At 43.9% G+C, this 19,405-nt stretch overlaps 1 protein-coding gene across 1 annotated transcript in view; it reads left to right on the forward strand.

The window, feature by feature from the left end:
• The window catches only part of LOC126402489 (extracellular sulfatase Sulf-2-like), a 37,931-nt gene extending 18,732 nt beyond the window's left edge, over positions 1-19,199 (forward strand). The window contains exons 9-19 of the mRNA XM_050064516.1: positions 3,990-4,233; positions 6,405-6,606; positions 8,634-8,730; positions 9,263-9,357; positions 9,462-9,518; positions 10,018-10,187; positions 10,326-10,468; positions 11,298-11,421; positions 12,456-12,489; positions 12,676-12,732; positions 14,734-19,199. Coding sequence (XP_049920473.1) covers positions 3,990-4,233; positions 6,405-6,606; positions 8,634-8,730; positions 9,263-9,357; positions 9,462-9,518; positions 10,018-10,187; positions 10,326-10,468; positions 11,298-11,421; positions 12,456-12,489; positions 12,676-12,732; positions 14,734-14,764 — 1,254 coding nt within the window. The 3' untranslated portion in view covers positions 14,765-19,199. The remainder of the gene's footprint in view (positions 1-3,989; positions 4,234-6,404; positions 6,607-8,633; positions 8,731-9,262; positions 9,358-9,461; positions 9,519-10,017; positions 10,188-10,325; positions 10,469-11,297; positions 11,422-12,455; positions 12,490-12,675; positions 12,733-14,733) is intronic.
• The last annotated feature ends 206 nt before the right edge of the window (positions 19,200-19,405 follow it).

Here is a 19,405-nt window from a genome sequence, read left to right on the forward strand (position 1 = left end):
ACAGTGTTTTACTCCCATCACAGTGTTTTACTCCCATCACTGTTCTACTCCCATCAGTGTTTTACTCCCATCACAGTGTTTTACTCCCATCACAGCGTTTTACTCCCATCACTGTTTTACTCCCATCAGTGTTTTACTCCCATCACAGTGTTTTACTCCCCATCACAGTGTTTTACTCCCATCACAGTGTTTTACTCCCATCAGTGTTCTACTCCCATCAGTGTTTTACTCCCCATCACAGTGTTTTACTCCCAATCACAGTGTTTTACTCCCCATCACAGTGTTTTACTCCCCATCAGTGTTTTACTCCCATCACAGTGTTTTACTCCCCATCACAGTGTTTTACCCCCATCACAGTGTTTTCCTCCCCATCACAGTGTTTTACTCCCCATCACAGTGTTTTACTCCCATCACAGTGTTTCCTTCTAATCCCAATCACATTACTTTACTTCTGATCCTGCTCCTTTACTCCCAGTCTTATTACTTTGCTCCCAATCCAGGTGCTTTACTTCTGATCCCATTACTTTATTCCTGATCTTATTAATTTACTCCTTGTCCTAATCCTTCTTCACTTCTGATCTTCTTAGTTTACTCCCATCCTGATCGTATTCTTCTCAGTTCTGTCACTTTACTACAGATTGTGTTACTGTACATCTGGTCCCATGACTTTATTCACCCCTCTCTTCACTCACTTTGCTCCTGATCCTGATCCTTTCCTCCTCAGCTACACCTGCTGACCCTATCACTCAGTCGTGTTACTTTGGGTCACTTTATGTCTGATCCAGTTGATCTGATCGAACTCCGATAATTATTGATACTTTACATTAAATTCCTGCTCTCTGTTCAGATGTTAAACATGAGCACATTTTCCTTCCCAGAATGATCTAGAGCTTTTGTGGAATCAGACCAGTCCTGAGAACAGAATAAGTGCAGATGAAACAGTGATGGTTCCTGTTCCTGCAACAAACGGAGATAGTTGAAAGAAAGCAGAGTAGAACAGAGAGAGATTCTGTCTCAGAGATGAAAACCAGATGTCGTCTCTACAAAGCTGACAGATACAATAACGGCAGTAATGACTCGCAGCAACACAACACAAAGGACCCAAAGCTGCCGAATCAAAGAGACGAGACGTGAAGAGAATCAAGATGGAAACTTTTAGAGAGCCATGTCGCTGTGTGTGTTTGTGCGTGTGTGTTCACGCTTGTTTGAAGTTAATTACACTTGTCGAAAAATCCCTTTAGCCAGTTGATTAGTCTCTTAGCAACAGTGTCTGCCGGCTGCTGGATGGCTCCGATAAACAGCCTGAGAAGACTCGCAGTGTGTGTGTGATTAACAACTCAGGCATTTGTCACTCTGTAATAACGAAGTGCGAAAGTAGGAACGTGTTCAGCTCCTGATAATCAACTGCTGCACAGTCACAACACAAACTGATGCTCAGAGCAGAGTCCGACCTGCTGATCATCTGCAGGTGTCAGTCATGGTGGAGGGCTGATGCTCCTCTCTTTACAGGCTGCGTTCAGTTCATCCCACAGGTGCTCAAGAACGAGACACTTCAAGTCATGAATTAATCCAACTTTGTTAAGTTTAACTGAACTTTGACATCAGAAGGTTCTCTGATGTTCAGCCAGGTGAAGAGAGGTGAGCAGGATCCACCTGTCTGTAGGACATATTGATTGTTTCTGTCCTTGTTTGTCTTAATAAGTCTTAATAACAGGTTGGATAATAGTAGGGCTGAGAATCACCAGAGGACCCATGATATGATATTATTGTGATAAAATATATCACGATTTATGACCTTTTTTCCCCAAAGGAAAACTTAGTCAGCCTCAGTTTGACCTCCTCAGATCATAGACGTCGGAACTAGGGGTGCGGGGGGTGCTCCCATCCGCACCCCCGCACCCCAGCCTCCCTACCCACTGCGTTACGCTTTAAAAAAATAAAGAATCTGAATTTAAACTCAATTTGTCTGACTTACATTTATCTCTTTCCTATCATTAATGCATAGATCTATGCTTTTGATGTGATATGCAGCCTGCCTGACTACATACAGTAGCCTTGGCATCCAGGATGTTGTGTCCATCCTGCAAACCTTGCAGCCCCAAATCCGCTCCATGCTGTCGGAGGTGGAGAAGCTCATTAAGCTCTGTCTGGCCCTGCCCATATCTGTTGCGGCATCCGAGCGCTCTTTCTGAGCCTTGCGCAGGCTGAAAACCTGGCTGTGCAACACCATGACGCAGGAGAGACTAACACATTTGGCCATTATGAACGCTCACAGTGACCTTATGGATGAAAGCAATGTCTCGACCCAGCTTAACATCTTCCTCAGTAGGTCAGCTGAGAGAAGGTCCACTTTTGGAAATGCATGAAAGCTCTGAGTCAGGAGAGCAGACTTTTCTTTTTTTTCATTCAAGGTTACAAATAATGTTATGTTCCTTAAATGGCTTGATTTAGTTATCAAAGTTTCATTTTCTTAACAATAAAGATGCTGGGTTCATCCATTCTAGTTCTCTTATAACTGCATGTTATTATAAAATAACTTCAAATCAAATCCTTAATCATTGATAAGTGTGTGTGCTTCCCCCGCCCCTCCCAACAAAAATCCCGCAACCCCCTCACAAAATAGTTCCGACGTCCATGCCTCAGATAAAGTTTTCAGTCTGTTCATCTTTAATCATTTGTATTGCAGCAGAGTGTGACACAGAGCAGACAGACTGAGCAACAGCGTCGTAACACCTGCAGATCCTGACAGACTGAACTGTGGGCAGATTTAACGCCCCCTCAGAGGACAGATTAAGACCTGAGAAAAACACGTCACATGCAGGTATCCTGCTAACTGAATGACAACACCCATGTTAGAAGTGTCATCTGCTAGAGGAGGTCTGCAGTGGGGGCGGAGTCATATACCTGTGTTCACATGTTTTTAGCATGCAACAAAAGCCTTGGCTTCAGCGGCGCTGTATGGATGCTAAGGATGGGTCACGATTTTCGAATTTCGAATAGTCGTTTTATTTTTGAAAAATCTATTTTTTAATGCGACTATTACTATTCGCCGTCTTATTTCCCCCTTTATTTGGCATGCAATTGAGATTATTCGAAAAATTGTCGAATAGTTGCCACGATTTTCGAATAGTGTTTTTGCTTGCGCTGCCCATCCCTAATGGACGCAGATCTTTCACAGGAAGTAGGTGATGGACTGTGTTGTTTTCTGATGGTAGCTGTGTTGAGCTCAGTGTGTCCAGTGTTGGGTGATTTTTAGCGTTAGCTTGGCCATCAGCGGCTAACGCTATCTCTGGATGGTGGCCTGTGAGGTCAGCCCTCATGTTCGTGTTTTATTCTCAAATGACACAGCTGTAAATCACATGTGTCATGTCCAAGTCCTCCGTCTATGGTAAAACATCCAAAATAAGTCCAGATGTTTGATTTAAACACCGACGGCACATTTCTGATTTCTCTCTCTGGTGCCTCCATCTTTGTTCTGATGAACTTCTGACTGAGACCTCTGCTAACCTCACCAGGAAACAAACCTCCAAATAAAACCAACTAATTCTATTATTCTAGGATCAAAAGTTGGATTAAAATGTGGATTTGCAAAAATGAATAATGTTTATAATAAAAGATCGATACTTGGCATCCGTGTGTCGATACAATATCGCCACGCTAAATTTCACCATACTGTGCTGCATCCATTTTTCCCTCAAACCTCGATATCAGCTGCCACAGTTTATAGCCACATAGACTGACCACAGTGTTTTCTGTCCCGCCCACAGCGCACCAGTAAAACTCACTCACACTGCAGTTTAGTTTCTGTAAAAAGAATCAGGTCAGATTTATTATTATCTGATAAATTTAAATCAAATGGAGCTCAGCGTCTGATCAGTCCTGAAGTCATCGTTTCATCAGTGGCTCATCCATCAGCTGACTGTTATACTGTTACACAGATCTGACACTACATTTAATGTGTGTGTATGTGTCTGTGTGTTTGTGTGTAGAAGTGGCAGTGTGTGGAGGACGCCACGGGTAAACTCCGCCTCTTCAAATGTAAAAACGAAGGGGGAGGGGCTAAGAACTTCCAGAGGGGCATGGCCAGTCGTCAGCGTCCACTCAGCATCAAGTCTCAGCTGTACCACCGCAACCCTGATGCCTGTGACTGCAACCTGCGTGACCTCCGACCTCTGAGCCCGCGGCCCTCCACGATGAGACCGTTCAACAAGAAACCTTTCTTCTCCAAGAAGAGTGAGTGTTGATGGTTCAGTCCAGCAGGGGGCAGCAGAGACTGTTAAACACACCCGCTGCTAACTGTCATCACAGCAGCCATTTCTAGTTTCAGACCTACACAGTCATTTTCACAGCACAGAAAGTTTAGTTCTGTTTCCTCTGTAAAGTTTATAACTACAGGTCTTAGTCTGAATATTTGCTGCAGTGACTGTGTAAAATGTGAACGCAGCAGAGATCAGAGCAGAGCTGCAGAGACACACTGTGCACATGTATACACAAGGAGCAGCGTCACTGTGTTGATTATTTCAGAAGCTAAAAGTTTAGCTCTCTTTCCTCTGTCAGGTTCATAACTACAGGTCTTTGAATATTTGCTGCAGTGACATCACCGCGCTGACCGCTGCACTCTCAGCAGAAAACCGCTCGCTGCTCCAATCTGCAGAGTCCTCCATGTAAAAAGCATCAGGTGCAGACACACCTGGCTTCTAAAGGAAATGGAAGACGACACACACCCTTTGCCTCGTGCTCCTGACTCTGTGCCCAGATTATGCACCATGTAACTGGCAAAGGAGGAGATGGACACGCCCCAAATGCACTTGTGCCATGAGATACAGAGCACTCCAGGGATGATGTTTTTCTGTAATCCGACCCTGAGGTTAGCATCGCCCTGGTTCCCTCATCAAACGGCCAACAGGATGTCTCTTTTAGATTTTGGATCATTGCAGCAAATAAACAAACGTTTGCTTTCAGGTAGAAAGTAAACAGCTAATGTTAGGCTGTAAACAAACTACACCACGGTCACATGACTTAACGTCACCACCACAGCGAGGCTGTGATGTCGTGTTGGGCGTGATGGCGATCTGTAATCTCATCTTCTCAGAAACCGACAGTGGAGTATCTACTGACGGAGAGCGGATGGTGAAAGTCACCAGGGAACAGGAAGTGCTAACATGCTAACTCATTAGGACTCTATAGATCATGTTGGTGAAGATTCGCTAAAGGTCACGCTGAAGTGTTTTGAGGTCGTTTCACCTCTGATCCAGGAAGCATCTTCAGTTCAGTTAAAACCAACCCAGAACTGACGAAGCTTCCTGGATCAGAGGTGAAACCACTTCAAGACACTTGAGCATGTCCAGTTAACTGCGATACAGCACTTTATATCACTTTATAGACGATTTAAAAACGTCCTTGAGGCTGCAGCTAATCAATATTTTCTTTATCCAATAATCTGCCCATTATTTTCTTAATTAACTGATTAATTGTTATGAAAATAAAAAGGTTCAGAATATCATGAAACTGTCCCGCAGAGCTCATGGTGATGTTCTTGCGATGGTCTGTTTTATCTGACCAACGGTTCAAAAATCCAAAATCTGCTTATTATCAGCTTATTATCATACGACAAATAAAAGAATCAAACTCTCACTTCATGAAACCATCAAGTGTTTTTGATTTTTGCTTGAAAATGACTTAAACTGTTATTTGACTGTCAAATTAGTCGCCAGTTAATTTTCTGTTGTTGATTAATCTAATCAGCAGCTCTGATAAACACCTAGACAGTGCCTGTCATCGTTACCATGGTTACCTCCCAGGAACACGTCACTGTGTTTACTTACTATTGAAGTTTGAGTTTAAACACGCAGTGGATCATTAATAATCACTGTATTGATCCCTGAGGGGAAGTTATGAGTCGTTACAGTTGCTCTGATGTAAAGAATAGATCATTAGAGAATTATAATAAGTAACAATTAGAGTATGAAATAAAAGTATGTAAATATAAAGTAATAAAATAAATTAGAATAGAAATAATATGTGCGTTGTGCTACTGTGTTTAACATCAGTGCTTAACATATAAAACATTAAAATAAAATATATCGTCAGTGTGCTGAGGCTGTAAGTGTGAACATTTAACTATAATAGAAACAAACTCACAGAATTATATTTTATTCCAGTGTGTTTGAGTTTCTGTCTCCAGGAGGAAACACCTCTTGTTCCTCTGCAGTGTTTCAGTCAGCTCACCTGGTTTCCTGACGTGATGCTGACCTCTAGTGTCTGACGTCAGAACTGCACGTCACCTTTTTATTCTCTCATGAGTCTCTCAGAGCCTGACGGACATCGTTCAGAAACATCTGTGTGTTGTTGATCCTTCTGTGTGTGTGTGTGTGTGTGTGTGTGTGTGTGTGTGTGTGTCACAGAGTTTAAAGCCCTGAAGAGTTACTCCAGGAACCGTTACAGCCGCTCCGTGTCCATGACCAACAGTTATCCCGGTAACCACAGCTTGGGGGGCGGGGCCAACTGGGTTCAGTCAATAACAGACGAGCCTGAGGACGAGTTCAGCGGGATGGGAGGAGTTCCCAACGTCGTGGCCCCGCCCAACTCCCACAAGGTCACACACAGGTGAGTGTGTGTATGTGTGTGTGTGTGTGCATCAGAGTTTCAAAAGGCTAATAGCATGTTAGCTGTGATTTTTTGAAATATTCGTAGAAAAATGAATGAATGAATTTTGATGATAAAATGTATTTCCTGACAGTTTTATTTGAAGCTACACTTCTTTAAAGGAAATCCATCTAAAATTCTACATCATACAAACTGAACTATGGAACTTCATCTTTATTTCTATGTAATCAAAAACAGATTGTACAGTTTTTTTTGTAGGAACTCAGTATCAGTAATCATCGTATGAATCAGTCACAGATCTGTGAACTGAAGCTTCACTGTTGTATTTTATTTGGAGAACTACAGCTTCTGATGTCGGGTTCAAACTTCATGATATCAGCCTGATTTACAACTCGACGCAGCGTCGTACGGTGTCGGCTCGGATTGTGAACGACAAACAGTGTCGTACATGATAACCCATGGTTTCATCTGGTGTAGTGTGTCATAGTAGACGACAACTGACACCACGTCTGGGACGCCCCACAACGTCCTGACAGAAAGTCTAGCATGTTTGATTTTCTTTTTGTCTTCCACGACTTCTCCCATCACAGCCGTCACTTTGACCAATAGGAACATAGAGTGATCTGTTGCCGTGGAAACTGTACAACAACAGCCCAGCCTTTTAGATATTTCCTGTAGGGACGTTAGCACACAGAGTAAAAAAAATCAAGCTAGCAAAGAATGTTCTTGCTTCATAATGGAGGATATAAAGGAATCAAACCCACAGATAGTGTCTGGGCCTTTACTCAGCACAGCTGCAGAGGCTACCAGCTGCATCTCAAACACACCACACCATTTAGCATTCTGGTTTTAGTTTAATCAAACGCAACACTTCCTGTTTCTGTTTCAAATTAAAAAGCCCCATTATCATTTCAGCAGCCAGAATCCCTTCACTTTCTAAACAGGCTTTTATTGTGAAACATTTGCAGGAACTTCCTGCGGAGGATTCAGTGATTCAAATGTAGCTCCGCCCACCTGCTGGCACTTTTTCTGTTGTTACAGTAACAGGTCAACTGGAGCATGAACAGACACAGTGACTGAAATAATAGTAATAATAATAAAAATAGGACAATAATAATTTGATGACATCACACACGTCGTGAAAGATGACCAGTGATGATTGGTCGTGCACCAACGTATAGTCTGTCATGTCTGTCGGTCAAGGCACGGCACGATTTTACGACTCCACCATCACCTGATGTGACACAGAGACTGGTGACAAACGTCATGGAGTCTGAACCAGACAGAAGTTTTGGAATGAGCCTAAAAGATGTGAATGGTTTTCACTGGATTTCTCCCAGTAAGGTTTCTACATCCTCCAAAATCCCAGACACAAATATGGAGGATTCAATCTCAGTGTGTTCAGTTCAGATCTACAACCCTGGTGCTGGTTACCAGGAGTGACCCACTGATACGTTGTGGTCTCTACACAGTGCCTGCTCTGATTCATTATTGTGGATAACACAGTGTGTAAATTAATACATGCTTGAACTCAGTAAAAGAAACTATGATTTAACAGCTCACCACTGGTGGGCAACAAATGCAGCTTTGTTCCAAAGGTGGTGTCAGAAGATTTCTCTGTTTCAGGACATGTCAGACTCAGCCTGTCAGACTCAGCTTTACACAGATGCACTTTAAGTGTCCTTAAACTCTTGGCTGCAGCCTTTAATGAGTATGTTATGATGGAGAAGCTGTAACTTAACTCGAGTGTGTGGTCTGAAGGAAACGTTGTGTAACAGCTGATGAATCCTGACTAACTCCTGTAAATGAGAATCATCAGCACAGATGGACAGAGGCTGCGACACGTCCCATCAGCAGCTGTGAATTATTAAGAAAAATAATCTTTGTTTCATAAACTAACACCTTCAGGGGAAAGTGTGAATTCTGCTCTGTCATTAAAACATAAATGTCAGCTCCTGTTACAGACTGCTGTTTATATAGTTTATGTGTTAATTATCACAGTTAATGATAATGTTATGCACCTGCAGATGTTCCATCCTGTCCAACGCCACAGTCAGGTGTGATACAGGAGTCTATCAGTCTCTGCAGGCCTGGAAGGATCACAAGCTGCACATCGACCACGAGGTAACACTCAACCAAGAGCTGGAGGAAGTACTCAGATACTTTGCAGTAATCTGGTACAGGTTACTTCAGTAGAATCAGTAACATGTTTTTAAAGTATTAAACATGTTAAAACTGTTGTAGTTGTTTGGGGTGGAGCTCATTTTAACTGTTAACTACTGATTGTTTTCATTATGGATTCATCTGCTGATTATTGTCTCTGTTGATCCATCGATCGATTGGTTGCTTTGTAAAAACAGTAGGAATATGGAGAGATGTTCCTCACAGTGAGCCCAAAGTGTTGTTTAGCCTCAACAGTGTTACTGATACATTACAATTACTAACATTATTAATTTTACATTACAATTATTAATATTGTTTTGTGTATAAAAATCTTAATCTGTCAGATAAATGTAGAACAAGAGAAGCAAAAAAGTATGAAAACCAAAGACTCAGTAAAGTACAGGTGCTTCAGGTGTGTCCTCTGTACTCAGTTATATTCCATCACTAACCGTCTCTGTTTCACCTGTGACTGAACGTTTTCTCTGTGTGTCAGATTGAGACGCTGCAGACCAAGATAAAGAACCTGAGAGAGGTCAGAGGTCACCTGAAGAAGGCCCGCCCCCTCCAGTGTGACTGTAATAAATACCTGTAAGTCAGACATGAGGCACAAACACACCACAGTCAGATACCAACGAAGAAGGAGCCAGGAGAATAATCCTGAGCTGCTGTGTGTGTGTGTGTGTGTGTTTCAGGTATAAATCCAAACTGAAGAACAAGCTGAGGTTCAGAGGAGGAGGACACCCGTTCAGGTCAGACTCAAAGACTATGAACAAGGAGCAGACAGTGAATGCAGCTGATTGGCTGTGACAGAAGGTTAATTTACTCAAGTAAAGTACTGACGTACAAATTCCAAGTACTTTATTTGAGTATTTCCCTTTTATGCTTTTTCATACTTCTGCTCAGTCTCAGAGGGAACTCTTGTACTTGTTTTAACAAGCAGTAGATTTTCTGTATCTCCAGATGTGTTGATGTTGAATGTTTGTGACAAACTGAAGGATGAGGAAACTGAAGACAAGTTCTCACAGAGCGCAGAGTCACAGGTTGATTCAGTGGAGACATGAAAGTGTAGAAATACAAACAGAAGCTCAATCGTTCACTAACCAAGACTAGAAGACCCAAAACAAAACCCTGAGGAACTCCAACAGGAAATCACATGTCAGAGGGTTCCATGTGTATTTGCCGATGGTGATGATGATGTGTGTGTGTGTGTGTGTGTGTGTGTGGGTGTGGGTGTGGGTGTGTGTGCAGGAAGGGCGGAGCTCGGGACAAGAAGGCGTGGCTTCTAAAGGAGCAGAAGAGGAGGAAGAAAATGAGGAAGATGATCAAGAGGATCAGAAACAACGACACATGTTCGATGCCCGGACTCACCTGCTTCACACACGACAACCAGCACTGGCACACTGCGCCATACTGGACATGTACGACACACACACACACACACACACACACAAACACACACATTTGATATTTGTATTCAATATGCTGTTTTACCAGAGACACAGTGTGTGATATGTATATATAATGTGTGTGTGTGTGTGTGTGTGTGTGTGTTGCAGTGGGTCCGTTCTGCGCCTGCACCAGCGCCAACAACAACACTTACTGGTGTCTGAGGACGATCAACGAGACCCACAACTTCCTGTTCTGTGAGTTCGCCACCGGCTTCCTGGAGTACTTTGACCTCAACACAGACCCATACCAGGTACACACACACACACACACACACACACACACACACACTCTCAGGCGTATGATTTGAGGTTGAGCTCAAAGAAGAGATTAAAAACAAAATATCTGAATCACTTGGTAGATTCACTTACTGGCTTTTATTTACATCTCATGGTCGAAACCTCTGGACAAAAACTCGTAAGAGAACCTTGAGTGGAGACTGTTTGATCACAGATTATATTTCCAAAGCAGGTTTGCTTTTTAAGAGAAGGGGTGATGCTCGATGAAGCGTCCATTATCACTTTCTAATGGCTGACATGGAGGCCTGTACCATCTGACGCACAGCAGAGGCCATTATCCCGCTCACACTTATACTGTCCAACCTGCAGGGGGCGCTACAGTCTCCATCCTGTGGTGCTCACAGGACTGAAGGACTCATGTTACTCTCAGTGTTGGAAATGAACTGTAATCAGATTACAGACACTGATACTGTTATGTGGGCGGTGCAGTAACTTAGAACAGTAAACAGACAGTTTCACCAGAACTAGGTGTCCATTATCTGTTTTTAACAGACACCCTGCAGCCAATCAGAATCCAGTATAGACCCACACCATGGTATAAACCAACTTAACTTGTCATGTCTGCAGCAGAACTTGACGACACATTGAATCTGTGAGAATCCTCTGAGACACAGACTGAATAAATCAGACGGATCTGTTGGAGATCACCTGAAACATGTCGCCTGCTCAACATCTATGAATCTGTCCTGTGGTTCAGACGTCAGTCACAGCTCTGCACATTATTTCTCTGTCCCTAACCCCGTCCCCTCTGAACTCTGACCTCTGACCTCTGTGTGTCTCCAGCTGATAAACGCCGTCAGCTCTTTAGACCGCACCGTCCTCAACCAGCTCCACGTTCAGCTGATGGAGCTCCGAGGCTGCAGGGGACACAAGCAGTGTAACCCCCGCACACGCTCACTGGAGCAGGGTAGGACACGCACACACACGCACACACACACACACACACACACACACACACCCACACCTTATACTCCTGCACGCTGCAGTGTGATGATGACTCCATGATATCAGACTGTGTCATCCAGTAGCAGTGAACAGACTCCTGTCAGTCTGAACCTGTTTCCTGTTTGTCCCACACGGTGGATCTACAGCATGAGTACATTTAAAATGGATTCAAATCTTCCACTAGTGAAAACTGCTCAGGAAATCTTTTTTAATTTTTAAAGGTCCAGTACAGTGGTGTCCAAAGTCTGGCCCAGGGGCCGATCATGGCTCACAGTCTGCAGCTTGTCTCTGTGTGAGGACATGTCTCCTGTGTCCTCTCAGACAGACATCAGCTTCTGTTTTAAGTTGATCCAGGAACATCACCACTGTGTTGATGTCAACATGAACAAATGATCCTGGATCCACAGAGTGATGATGATGATGGTGATGATGATGATGATGGTGATGATGATGATGGTGATGATGGTCTTTGGAAAAACATAAACAAATGATTCAGGGTCAACATGACTGGCTGGACATGTGTTGATCACAGGTGTTAGCCTCACTTTTTGTTAGTGAACAATATTCCAGCCTATCAGCAGGCTAACTTGTTAGCATAGCATTAGCGATGCAGTCAGGCGCAGTTCATCTCGAACGAGCCTACTGACCTGTTACTGACCAGTCACTCACGTGTCACTCACGTGTGACATATCTGTCACTGACCTGTAACTGAGCTCACACTGACATGTCACTGACGTGTCACTGATATGTCACATACCTGTCACTGACGTTTCACATACCTGTCACATACCAGTCAGTGACCTGTCTGCAGGTCCACACACAGCTTGCTCATTGACACAGCCTCTATATCCCAGAATCCTTTGCACCCTGTCAGTCAGTGATGATGCGTTCACGTGAAAAGTAAAGTCAGGAAATTAAGATGTCAAATTACATCTCTCTGAGGTGGAGACACAGGTGGCCTCTGCTCACTAACCAATCAGAGTGTCTCTTCAGCAGGGGGGCGGGAACACGGCAGCTTCGATGACTACAGGTATACACACACACACACACACACACACGCACACACACACACACACACAGAGTGACAGTGTGTTCTCCTGCTCTGAATGCTGCATGACTTCCTGATGGAGCTGATGGCTGCTGGTGACGGAGCAGAGTGTGTGTCTGTACATGTGTGTGTGTGTGTGTGTAACACGGTGTGTGTTTGTTGCATCAGGGTGTTTGAGAGGAGGAAGTGGCCGCGAATCAAGAAACCTTCATCGTCTCGAACCCTGTGAGTCTTCCTCTCTGTAGATCAGCTGGCTGCGTTCTGCTTACTGCTGTAATACTAAACCTGTCTGTCCATCTGCCTGCCTAACTGCCTGTCTGTCCGTCTGTCTGTCTGTCTGTCTGTCTAACTGCCTGCCTAACTGCCTGTCTGCCTGTCTGTCTGTCTGTCTGTCTGTCTGTCTGTCTGTCTGTCTAACCGCCTGCCTAACTGCCTGTCTGCCTGTCTGTCTGTCTGTCTGTCTGTCTGTCTGTCTGCCTGTCTGCCTGTCTGTCTGTCTGCCTGTCTGCCTGTCTGTCTGTCTGTCTGTCTGTCTGTCTGCCTGCCTAACTGCCTGTCCGTCTGTCCGTCTGTCTGTCTGTCTGTCTGTCTGTCTGTCTAACTGCCGGCCTAACTGCCTGTCTGTCTGCGTCACTGCTCTGTCTATAGTGAATTCAGCATATCGTATTTCTGTCTGAACGTACAGTGTGAATTATTCTACCCTATACAGTGGACTCAAAGTATCCCACAATGCATTGTGAAAAGTGGTGTATAACCAGCGGTCTCTAACCAATCACGATGTCCCATCATACACTGCACCAAAGGAATATATGGACTGTTGGGACTCAGAGCAGCGTGATTACAACCTGCTGTTCATGATGAACTGTCAGTGACATGTTAAAGGTTGTTTCATGTGTGTCTGATCCGTGTTATAAACTGTTCGCTTCATGTGTCGTCGTCACTCAGAACTTCAAATCAATTGGCAAATGATTTCCTTTGGTGCTGAACAAACTGTCGGCTGCAGGAGAGGGCTAATCCCACCAGCTAATGTTAGCGAGCTGGGTCGCTGCTCACTGTGATTTGTGCCATGATGGCGTCATGCAGTGTTTCCACACGGGAGGGTCGTGGGTTCATTCTGAACATGTGACTCACAAACATGTCAAGTTTGTAAAAACAAAACAAACAAACAAAAAAAGCAAAAAAAAAAAAAAACCCAACAACTTCATTTTGAAGTACAGTGAATTTCTGGCACAGAGCTTTTATTTTGAAGTGCTGTTTCCTGCTGTAGGTTGAGTGACAACTGCAGATCAATGATGTCATCTCTGACATGTTCAGACTCTTCTTCTTTGGTTTGGTGATGATCATGGGAAACACTGTTTACAATGCTAAACATGTTAACATGCTGTTGTTAGCATCTGAGCCTCAACAAACCTGGGACCACAAAACACCTTAAGTTTTCTCCAAAGTATGACACTTAAGGCTTAATTTTTCCTTAGCTGAGGGACTTACACAGTTGCACAGAGGGTTTCCTTAATTAAAGAAAAACTCATTCACTGCGTTAACAGTTTCCATGGAGACTGGTTTGTTTGTTATCGTCTCACTGAGTCGTCTTAGTTAGAGAGTGAAGAAAAGAAGAGAAGAACCCAGAGTGGTCAGAGAAAGAAAAGATTAAACTTCTGGAGGAATACAATCAGAGAAAGAACAAACTACAAAGTAAATCTGATCCTCAGGAAACAGAACATGAATTCAGTCGAATCTAAAGGTTAAAATCAGAAGTGGTTCTCCTGGTCGCAGAACTCTTTATTTATCATCATGAACTCGTCATGTTGCAGTTAAGACAGAGTCAGAGGGACCTTAAGGGTTTTTTTAACCTTGCTTTGGTTGCTAAGGGCTTTTGTACAGCGGTCGAGGGATTCCTTAAGTTTCAGACCAAGACCAGGAGAAAACCTTAAATACTTAAGTGAACATTTTAAGAGAACCTTAAGGTGAAGATTTAAGGGTGTTTTGTGCAACTGATTTTATTTTGAGGAAACTTAACTAGGACTTTAAGGAAAATCTTAAGGTGTTTTGTGCAATTGGCCCCAAATTCTTCGTGGAAACCTGAGGATGCTTCTGCTGCTGCATGTTGGCAGCTCACTGTCTGTCTGTCTGTCTGTCTGTCTGTCTTTCTGTCTGTAACTCATACACACACACACACACACACACACACACACACACTCTCACTGTGGTCTCTGTGTGTCGCTGCAGAGGTCCGATCTGGGACGGCTGGAAGGGCTGAGCCTCCTGATTGGTCGGAGCAGGCTCCTGACTCCACCCACAGCAGCCTGAAGGAGCAGGGCGTGGTCGTCGAAGCGGCGGCGGCACCAGTCGACAACCACGCCCCCCTCTGTCTCAACCGGTCAGCCAATCAGCTTCTGCCATCTCTGTGACATCACTTGGCCCCTCCCACCCCGCTGCTCAGGGAGACACTGGGACGAAACACTGTTCATCAGCTGCTCCTCCTCCTCAGCTCCTATCTTCTCCCTGGAGGAGGAGGAGCAGCTTCAGGCGGAGGAGCCAGAGGAAGGAGGAAGGAGGCAAGGATGAGGACGGAGAGGAGGACGGTGGTGATGAAGAGGAGGATGAGGAGGAGGAGGAGGAGAGCGGGGTGAATGAAGTCCACAGACGACTGTTAAACATCAGCAGGGTCATTTAAGAGTCAGATATTTCTCTGATACTCCTGGTTCAGTCTGTAATCTGATTACTTTGAGTCTGATTTCCTTTAAACAGGTGAAACAATCTGTCCGTTCAGTTCAGTGTTTCTGACGAAGATCATGTTTCAGCTTCAGCTGAGTGTCCATGATGTCGTATTTAAGATGACAAGTTTGAGCTCTTTATTCATGACAGTAATTTAGCTGGTTTACACATCTTGAAATGCATCTTGGGTGATCGGATCAAAACTGGACACGAGTGTTAAGGCCTCTGCACACTGAGTCCTTTTTTATCATCCAAAATTGTCGCACATCTAAAAATAAATATGACTTCACATTGTATTCATCATGTTTGCACACTGAGTCCCAATCTTTAGTCTTTCATTACATTTTTGGAACAGGTTCAATTTCCTGTGTTTTTCTCCTCCGTCAGAGTCGTTAGAGACGTCTGACTGAATCAGTGAAGAGGAGGAGGATGTGGACCTTCATGCAGCTGTGGTGCCAAATGAAAAACAGGGAGGAAGTGATGTCAGTCAGAGAGGTGACTCCAGAGGAGAGAGGCAGAGGAGGAAATGTGTCTTCATTTTCTCTCGTGTGGCGATTTTTCATAACAAGTAGAACAAATAGTCCTGTTTGTGCATGTGTGTGTCTTTCGGACCTGTCCTGTGTGTTAATGACAACAAGAGGGAAAAAACTGAATTTCCCCTCAGGGGGATTAATAAAGTATATAAAAAAAATAAATAAATAAAAATAAAACTCATCAGAATCAGTGTGAAAGGTTTCTGTGCATGATGATTATTTTCAGATGACGGATTAAAAAACGCATCCGAAAAAACGGACTCAGTGTGCAGAGGCCTTTAACGACCACCAAGGCACATCAGCCTCATCTCCACCAAACCCTTTCAGTGTAGAACCAGCAGTAAGCCTTCAGACATGGTACCTAGACCCTCGGTGTGTTCAGACAGTCCTCTTAAATGTGGGCGGGGTTGTTGTCACTCACTGCTCCGTCCAGCACTCGCTGTATTTCCTCATCAGCGGTGACACAGATGGAAGTCTGCACCTGGTTTATCGTCCACAGAACGAGGCTGCACGCCCACATTTTCAGAACAAAATAGAACAGGCTGCAGTGAGAGTCTCTCTCCATGGGATATTTAAAAATAGCAGCTTTGTGCATTTAGTCCTTCTCAGGCAAGCTCAGGGGTTTAGTGTTGCTGTAGCCCACAGGAAGTGAGGATTAGAATATATGACCTTCACATAATCCGCTCCAAATTAATCTATATTTTTAAAGTCATTACTAAAAGTGTGTGTCATATAAAAACTAAAGTGATGGTCAAAGTTGTCACAGTGAAATTTAAGGTGTGCTGATGGATTCACGTCATCAACTCATGCATTGAGTAACATTACAAGTTAACGTTCCACCTTGGTGAATGTGAATGAATTATTTTTTCTCAGCAGCAAAACTTCCTTTCATTTTATAGTTTACTGATGTTTGTAAGAGCTGTGAGTGAGGACGTGTTGGACAGACGCAGGTGTGAGCGCCGTTCTGTCTCTGCTGTTGGTTTGTGTTTAAATCACCAGAACCCATTTTAAACTGATTGAACAGAGTTCATAGCGAAAATCAGATCATCAGTAAACTGTTTTTGGCTCCACCCACTGAGGTTTAACTTTTCTGTCTCCAGAACTCCGCCCCTTACAAACAGCGACAGAAAGCAACACTTCCTGTTTAGTTTCTTTCCCGCCACCTTCATCATTAATTTAATGTTTTTTCACAATTCAGTCTAAAAATCTGAAAATCTAAGGTTAGTTTTATCGTCCAATTAAAATGAGTAAAACTCATATAGAACAAAACCTCAAATCTTGCTCCTCCTCCTCCTCGTCCTCCTTGTCCTCCACCTGCTCCTCTTCCTCCTCTTCAGGTGACCTCCCAGCGGCCATATTTGTTTTACATGTTGATATTTAGTCTTTCTAACAGTCTGTAAAGACGTTAAAGGACCAGTCCGCCATGTTCTTATTGTTACTAAACTCAGACTGAGATGTCAAACACTGTGACATCACTGCTGATGTAACTGTGATGTCATGTCTTTTGTTTTTTATGTTTTATTTCTTCCACTAACTTGAGTGTTGGTTACCGTGGTGACCGATGGCTTTACTGACGACAGAGCTACAGTTGTACTAACCTGGTGACTGACTACAGTTCCCACGATGCAACACGGCAGCCCTGAAGAGACCACGGCGAGAACATTTTGGATGAAAAACAAAAAAAGAACAAACAAGGATTTAAAAAAAAAAAAAGACTGTGGGAACTTGAACTCTCTTCATGTCTTGTGAGCCAATCAAAAGAGGACGACATGATGATGTCACTGTCACTGATGTTCCATGGAGGACGATGGTTTCCAGTTAAAGCTGAAAAAACCTTTTTTATTTCTTACTGGTGAAAACCATCACACGCCACCGTCCAGTCTCCTTCCTCCTGCACATGCTGTCACTTCCTGTTCACCTGTTTTCACCTGATCTTTCTTTGTTCTTTTCCACTGTCAGATTTTTCACTGAATCCACCGACCGGTCTGAAGGGTTAAAGTTAGGACGTGTAACTTCAGAGATGTAAAATAGAAGCGTAGAAAAACACGACTGGATTCACACAAGAAGCAGACGTCAGACTTTGCACACGTCTGGTGGTCATGTGACTTCCTGCCTTCGTCATGTGACACAGCACAGATCAGATCTGATCCTCTGTTTTTAAACTTGAATTAAACACATCAGATGTGTGTCAGTGTTTTGATCACCTCTCACACACTCACACTGTCACTAAGGTCCCACTGCTGAAGGGTCTCTGGTGCAGCTCTGTCCCAACGACTGCTGCCTCACTGTGTCATTTCCTACAGCTCCCACAATGCCTTTCAGCAACACTCAGAGAACAGATAATCACTGTGTCACAAACCGGTGGTGTTTTCTGTCTGCAGGTTGATATCATGCGCATCATCCTCACTGTGACCTCGTCACATGACCTCGTTTGGTCATTAACATATGACGTCCAAGGTACCCTGGGTGTGTTGGTTGTTGACATTCTGGGACGCCGTGTCAACTTCAGCCTGTTACATGCATTGTCTGTTTTCAAAATACACTTCTGTTTTCACAGGAAATGTACAGTTTGATACAGTCTCTTTCAAAATAAAAGCACTACGTCACTACACGACGCACACATGTGGTTACGTTTAGCCAACACACACACATGGTTACGTTCAGTGAGGACACCGTGTTACTGCATTGCCACTTTTCTTTAGGAGCATTTTGGCGAGCTGCTGTCCGTCCATTTGTTTGGGTTTAGCGCTAATCAGTGCATCATATAATACTGCATTTCTATTGGTTGATTAGTGGAGGTAGGTGGTAACAGCAGCGTTTGATCAGCCTTCACTCTTTGATTCTGACACCAACAATAGTGACGTGACGCAACGTCCAGTTATCAATGTGAGGAAGAAGACACAGCCTGCACCATGACATCATCACAGTGGTTTGATTCTGACAGTGTCAGAGTGTCTGAGGTGATCACTTCCTTCCTGTGTGAGCTCAGCCGAACGCTCTGTTGTCCATAGGTTGTTTATTTTTAACCCCTCATGTGTTGGCTCTGCGGTGCTATTCGCTAACAAGAAGCTCCTGGTCGTCTCTGAATGTATCTGTAAATGTTTTGGTGTGTTTTCTAAAGACTCGCACGAGAATCGCACCGTCCTGGACCAGCTGAGACTTCAGGTCAGAAAGTCCTGGTCCTGATCCGGACAGACTCACACACGCACGCACGCACGCACGCACACACACACACACACACTGAAGGACAAACTGCTGAGCACTTTGACTGGAGGATGGAGGGATGAATGGACCAATAGAGGATTGGACAGGAAGTGAGGTCACATGATGTGAACCTGCCGTGTGCAGCCAGTTAATACTGATCTAACACACCTGTACAGTCGCCCGCTGACCTGAGGATAGTCTCTGGTTTTAGTTTGTGAATAAAGTGTCAAATGAAACATAGACCTGTTTCCTGCTCAGAGTTTGTCTGTCTTTGTGTTTTAATTTGTCAATTGTTTGATCTGTGAATGTTGTCATGTTAAATGTATATGAGGTGGCACGGTGTGCAGTGGTTAGCACCTTTACCTCACAGTAAGAGTGTTCTTGGTTCAGACCCCAGGGTGGGGGAGCCCTTCTGTGTGGAGTTTACATGTTCTCCCTGTGTCAGC

This window comes from Epinephelus moara, chromosome 16 (assembly GCF_006386435.1).
Source record: "Epinephelus moara isolate mb chromosome 16, YSFRI_EMoa_1.0, whole genome shotgun sequence".
In the NCBI taxonomy this organism is placed as follows: Eukaryota; Metazoa; Chordata; class Actinopteri; order Perciformes; family Serranidae; genus Epinephelus; species Epinephelus moara.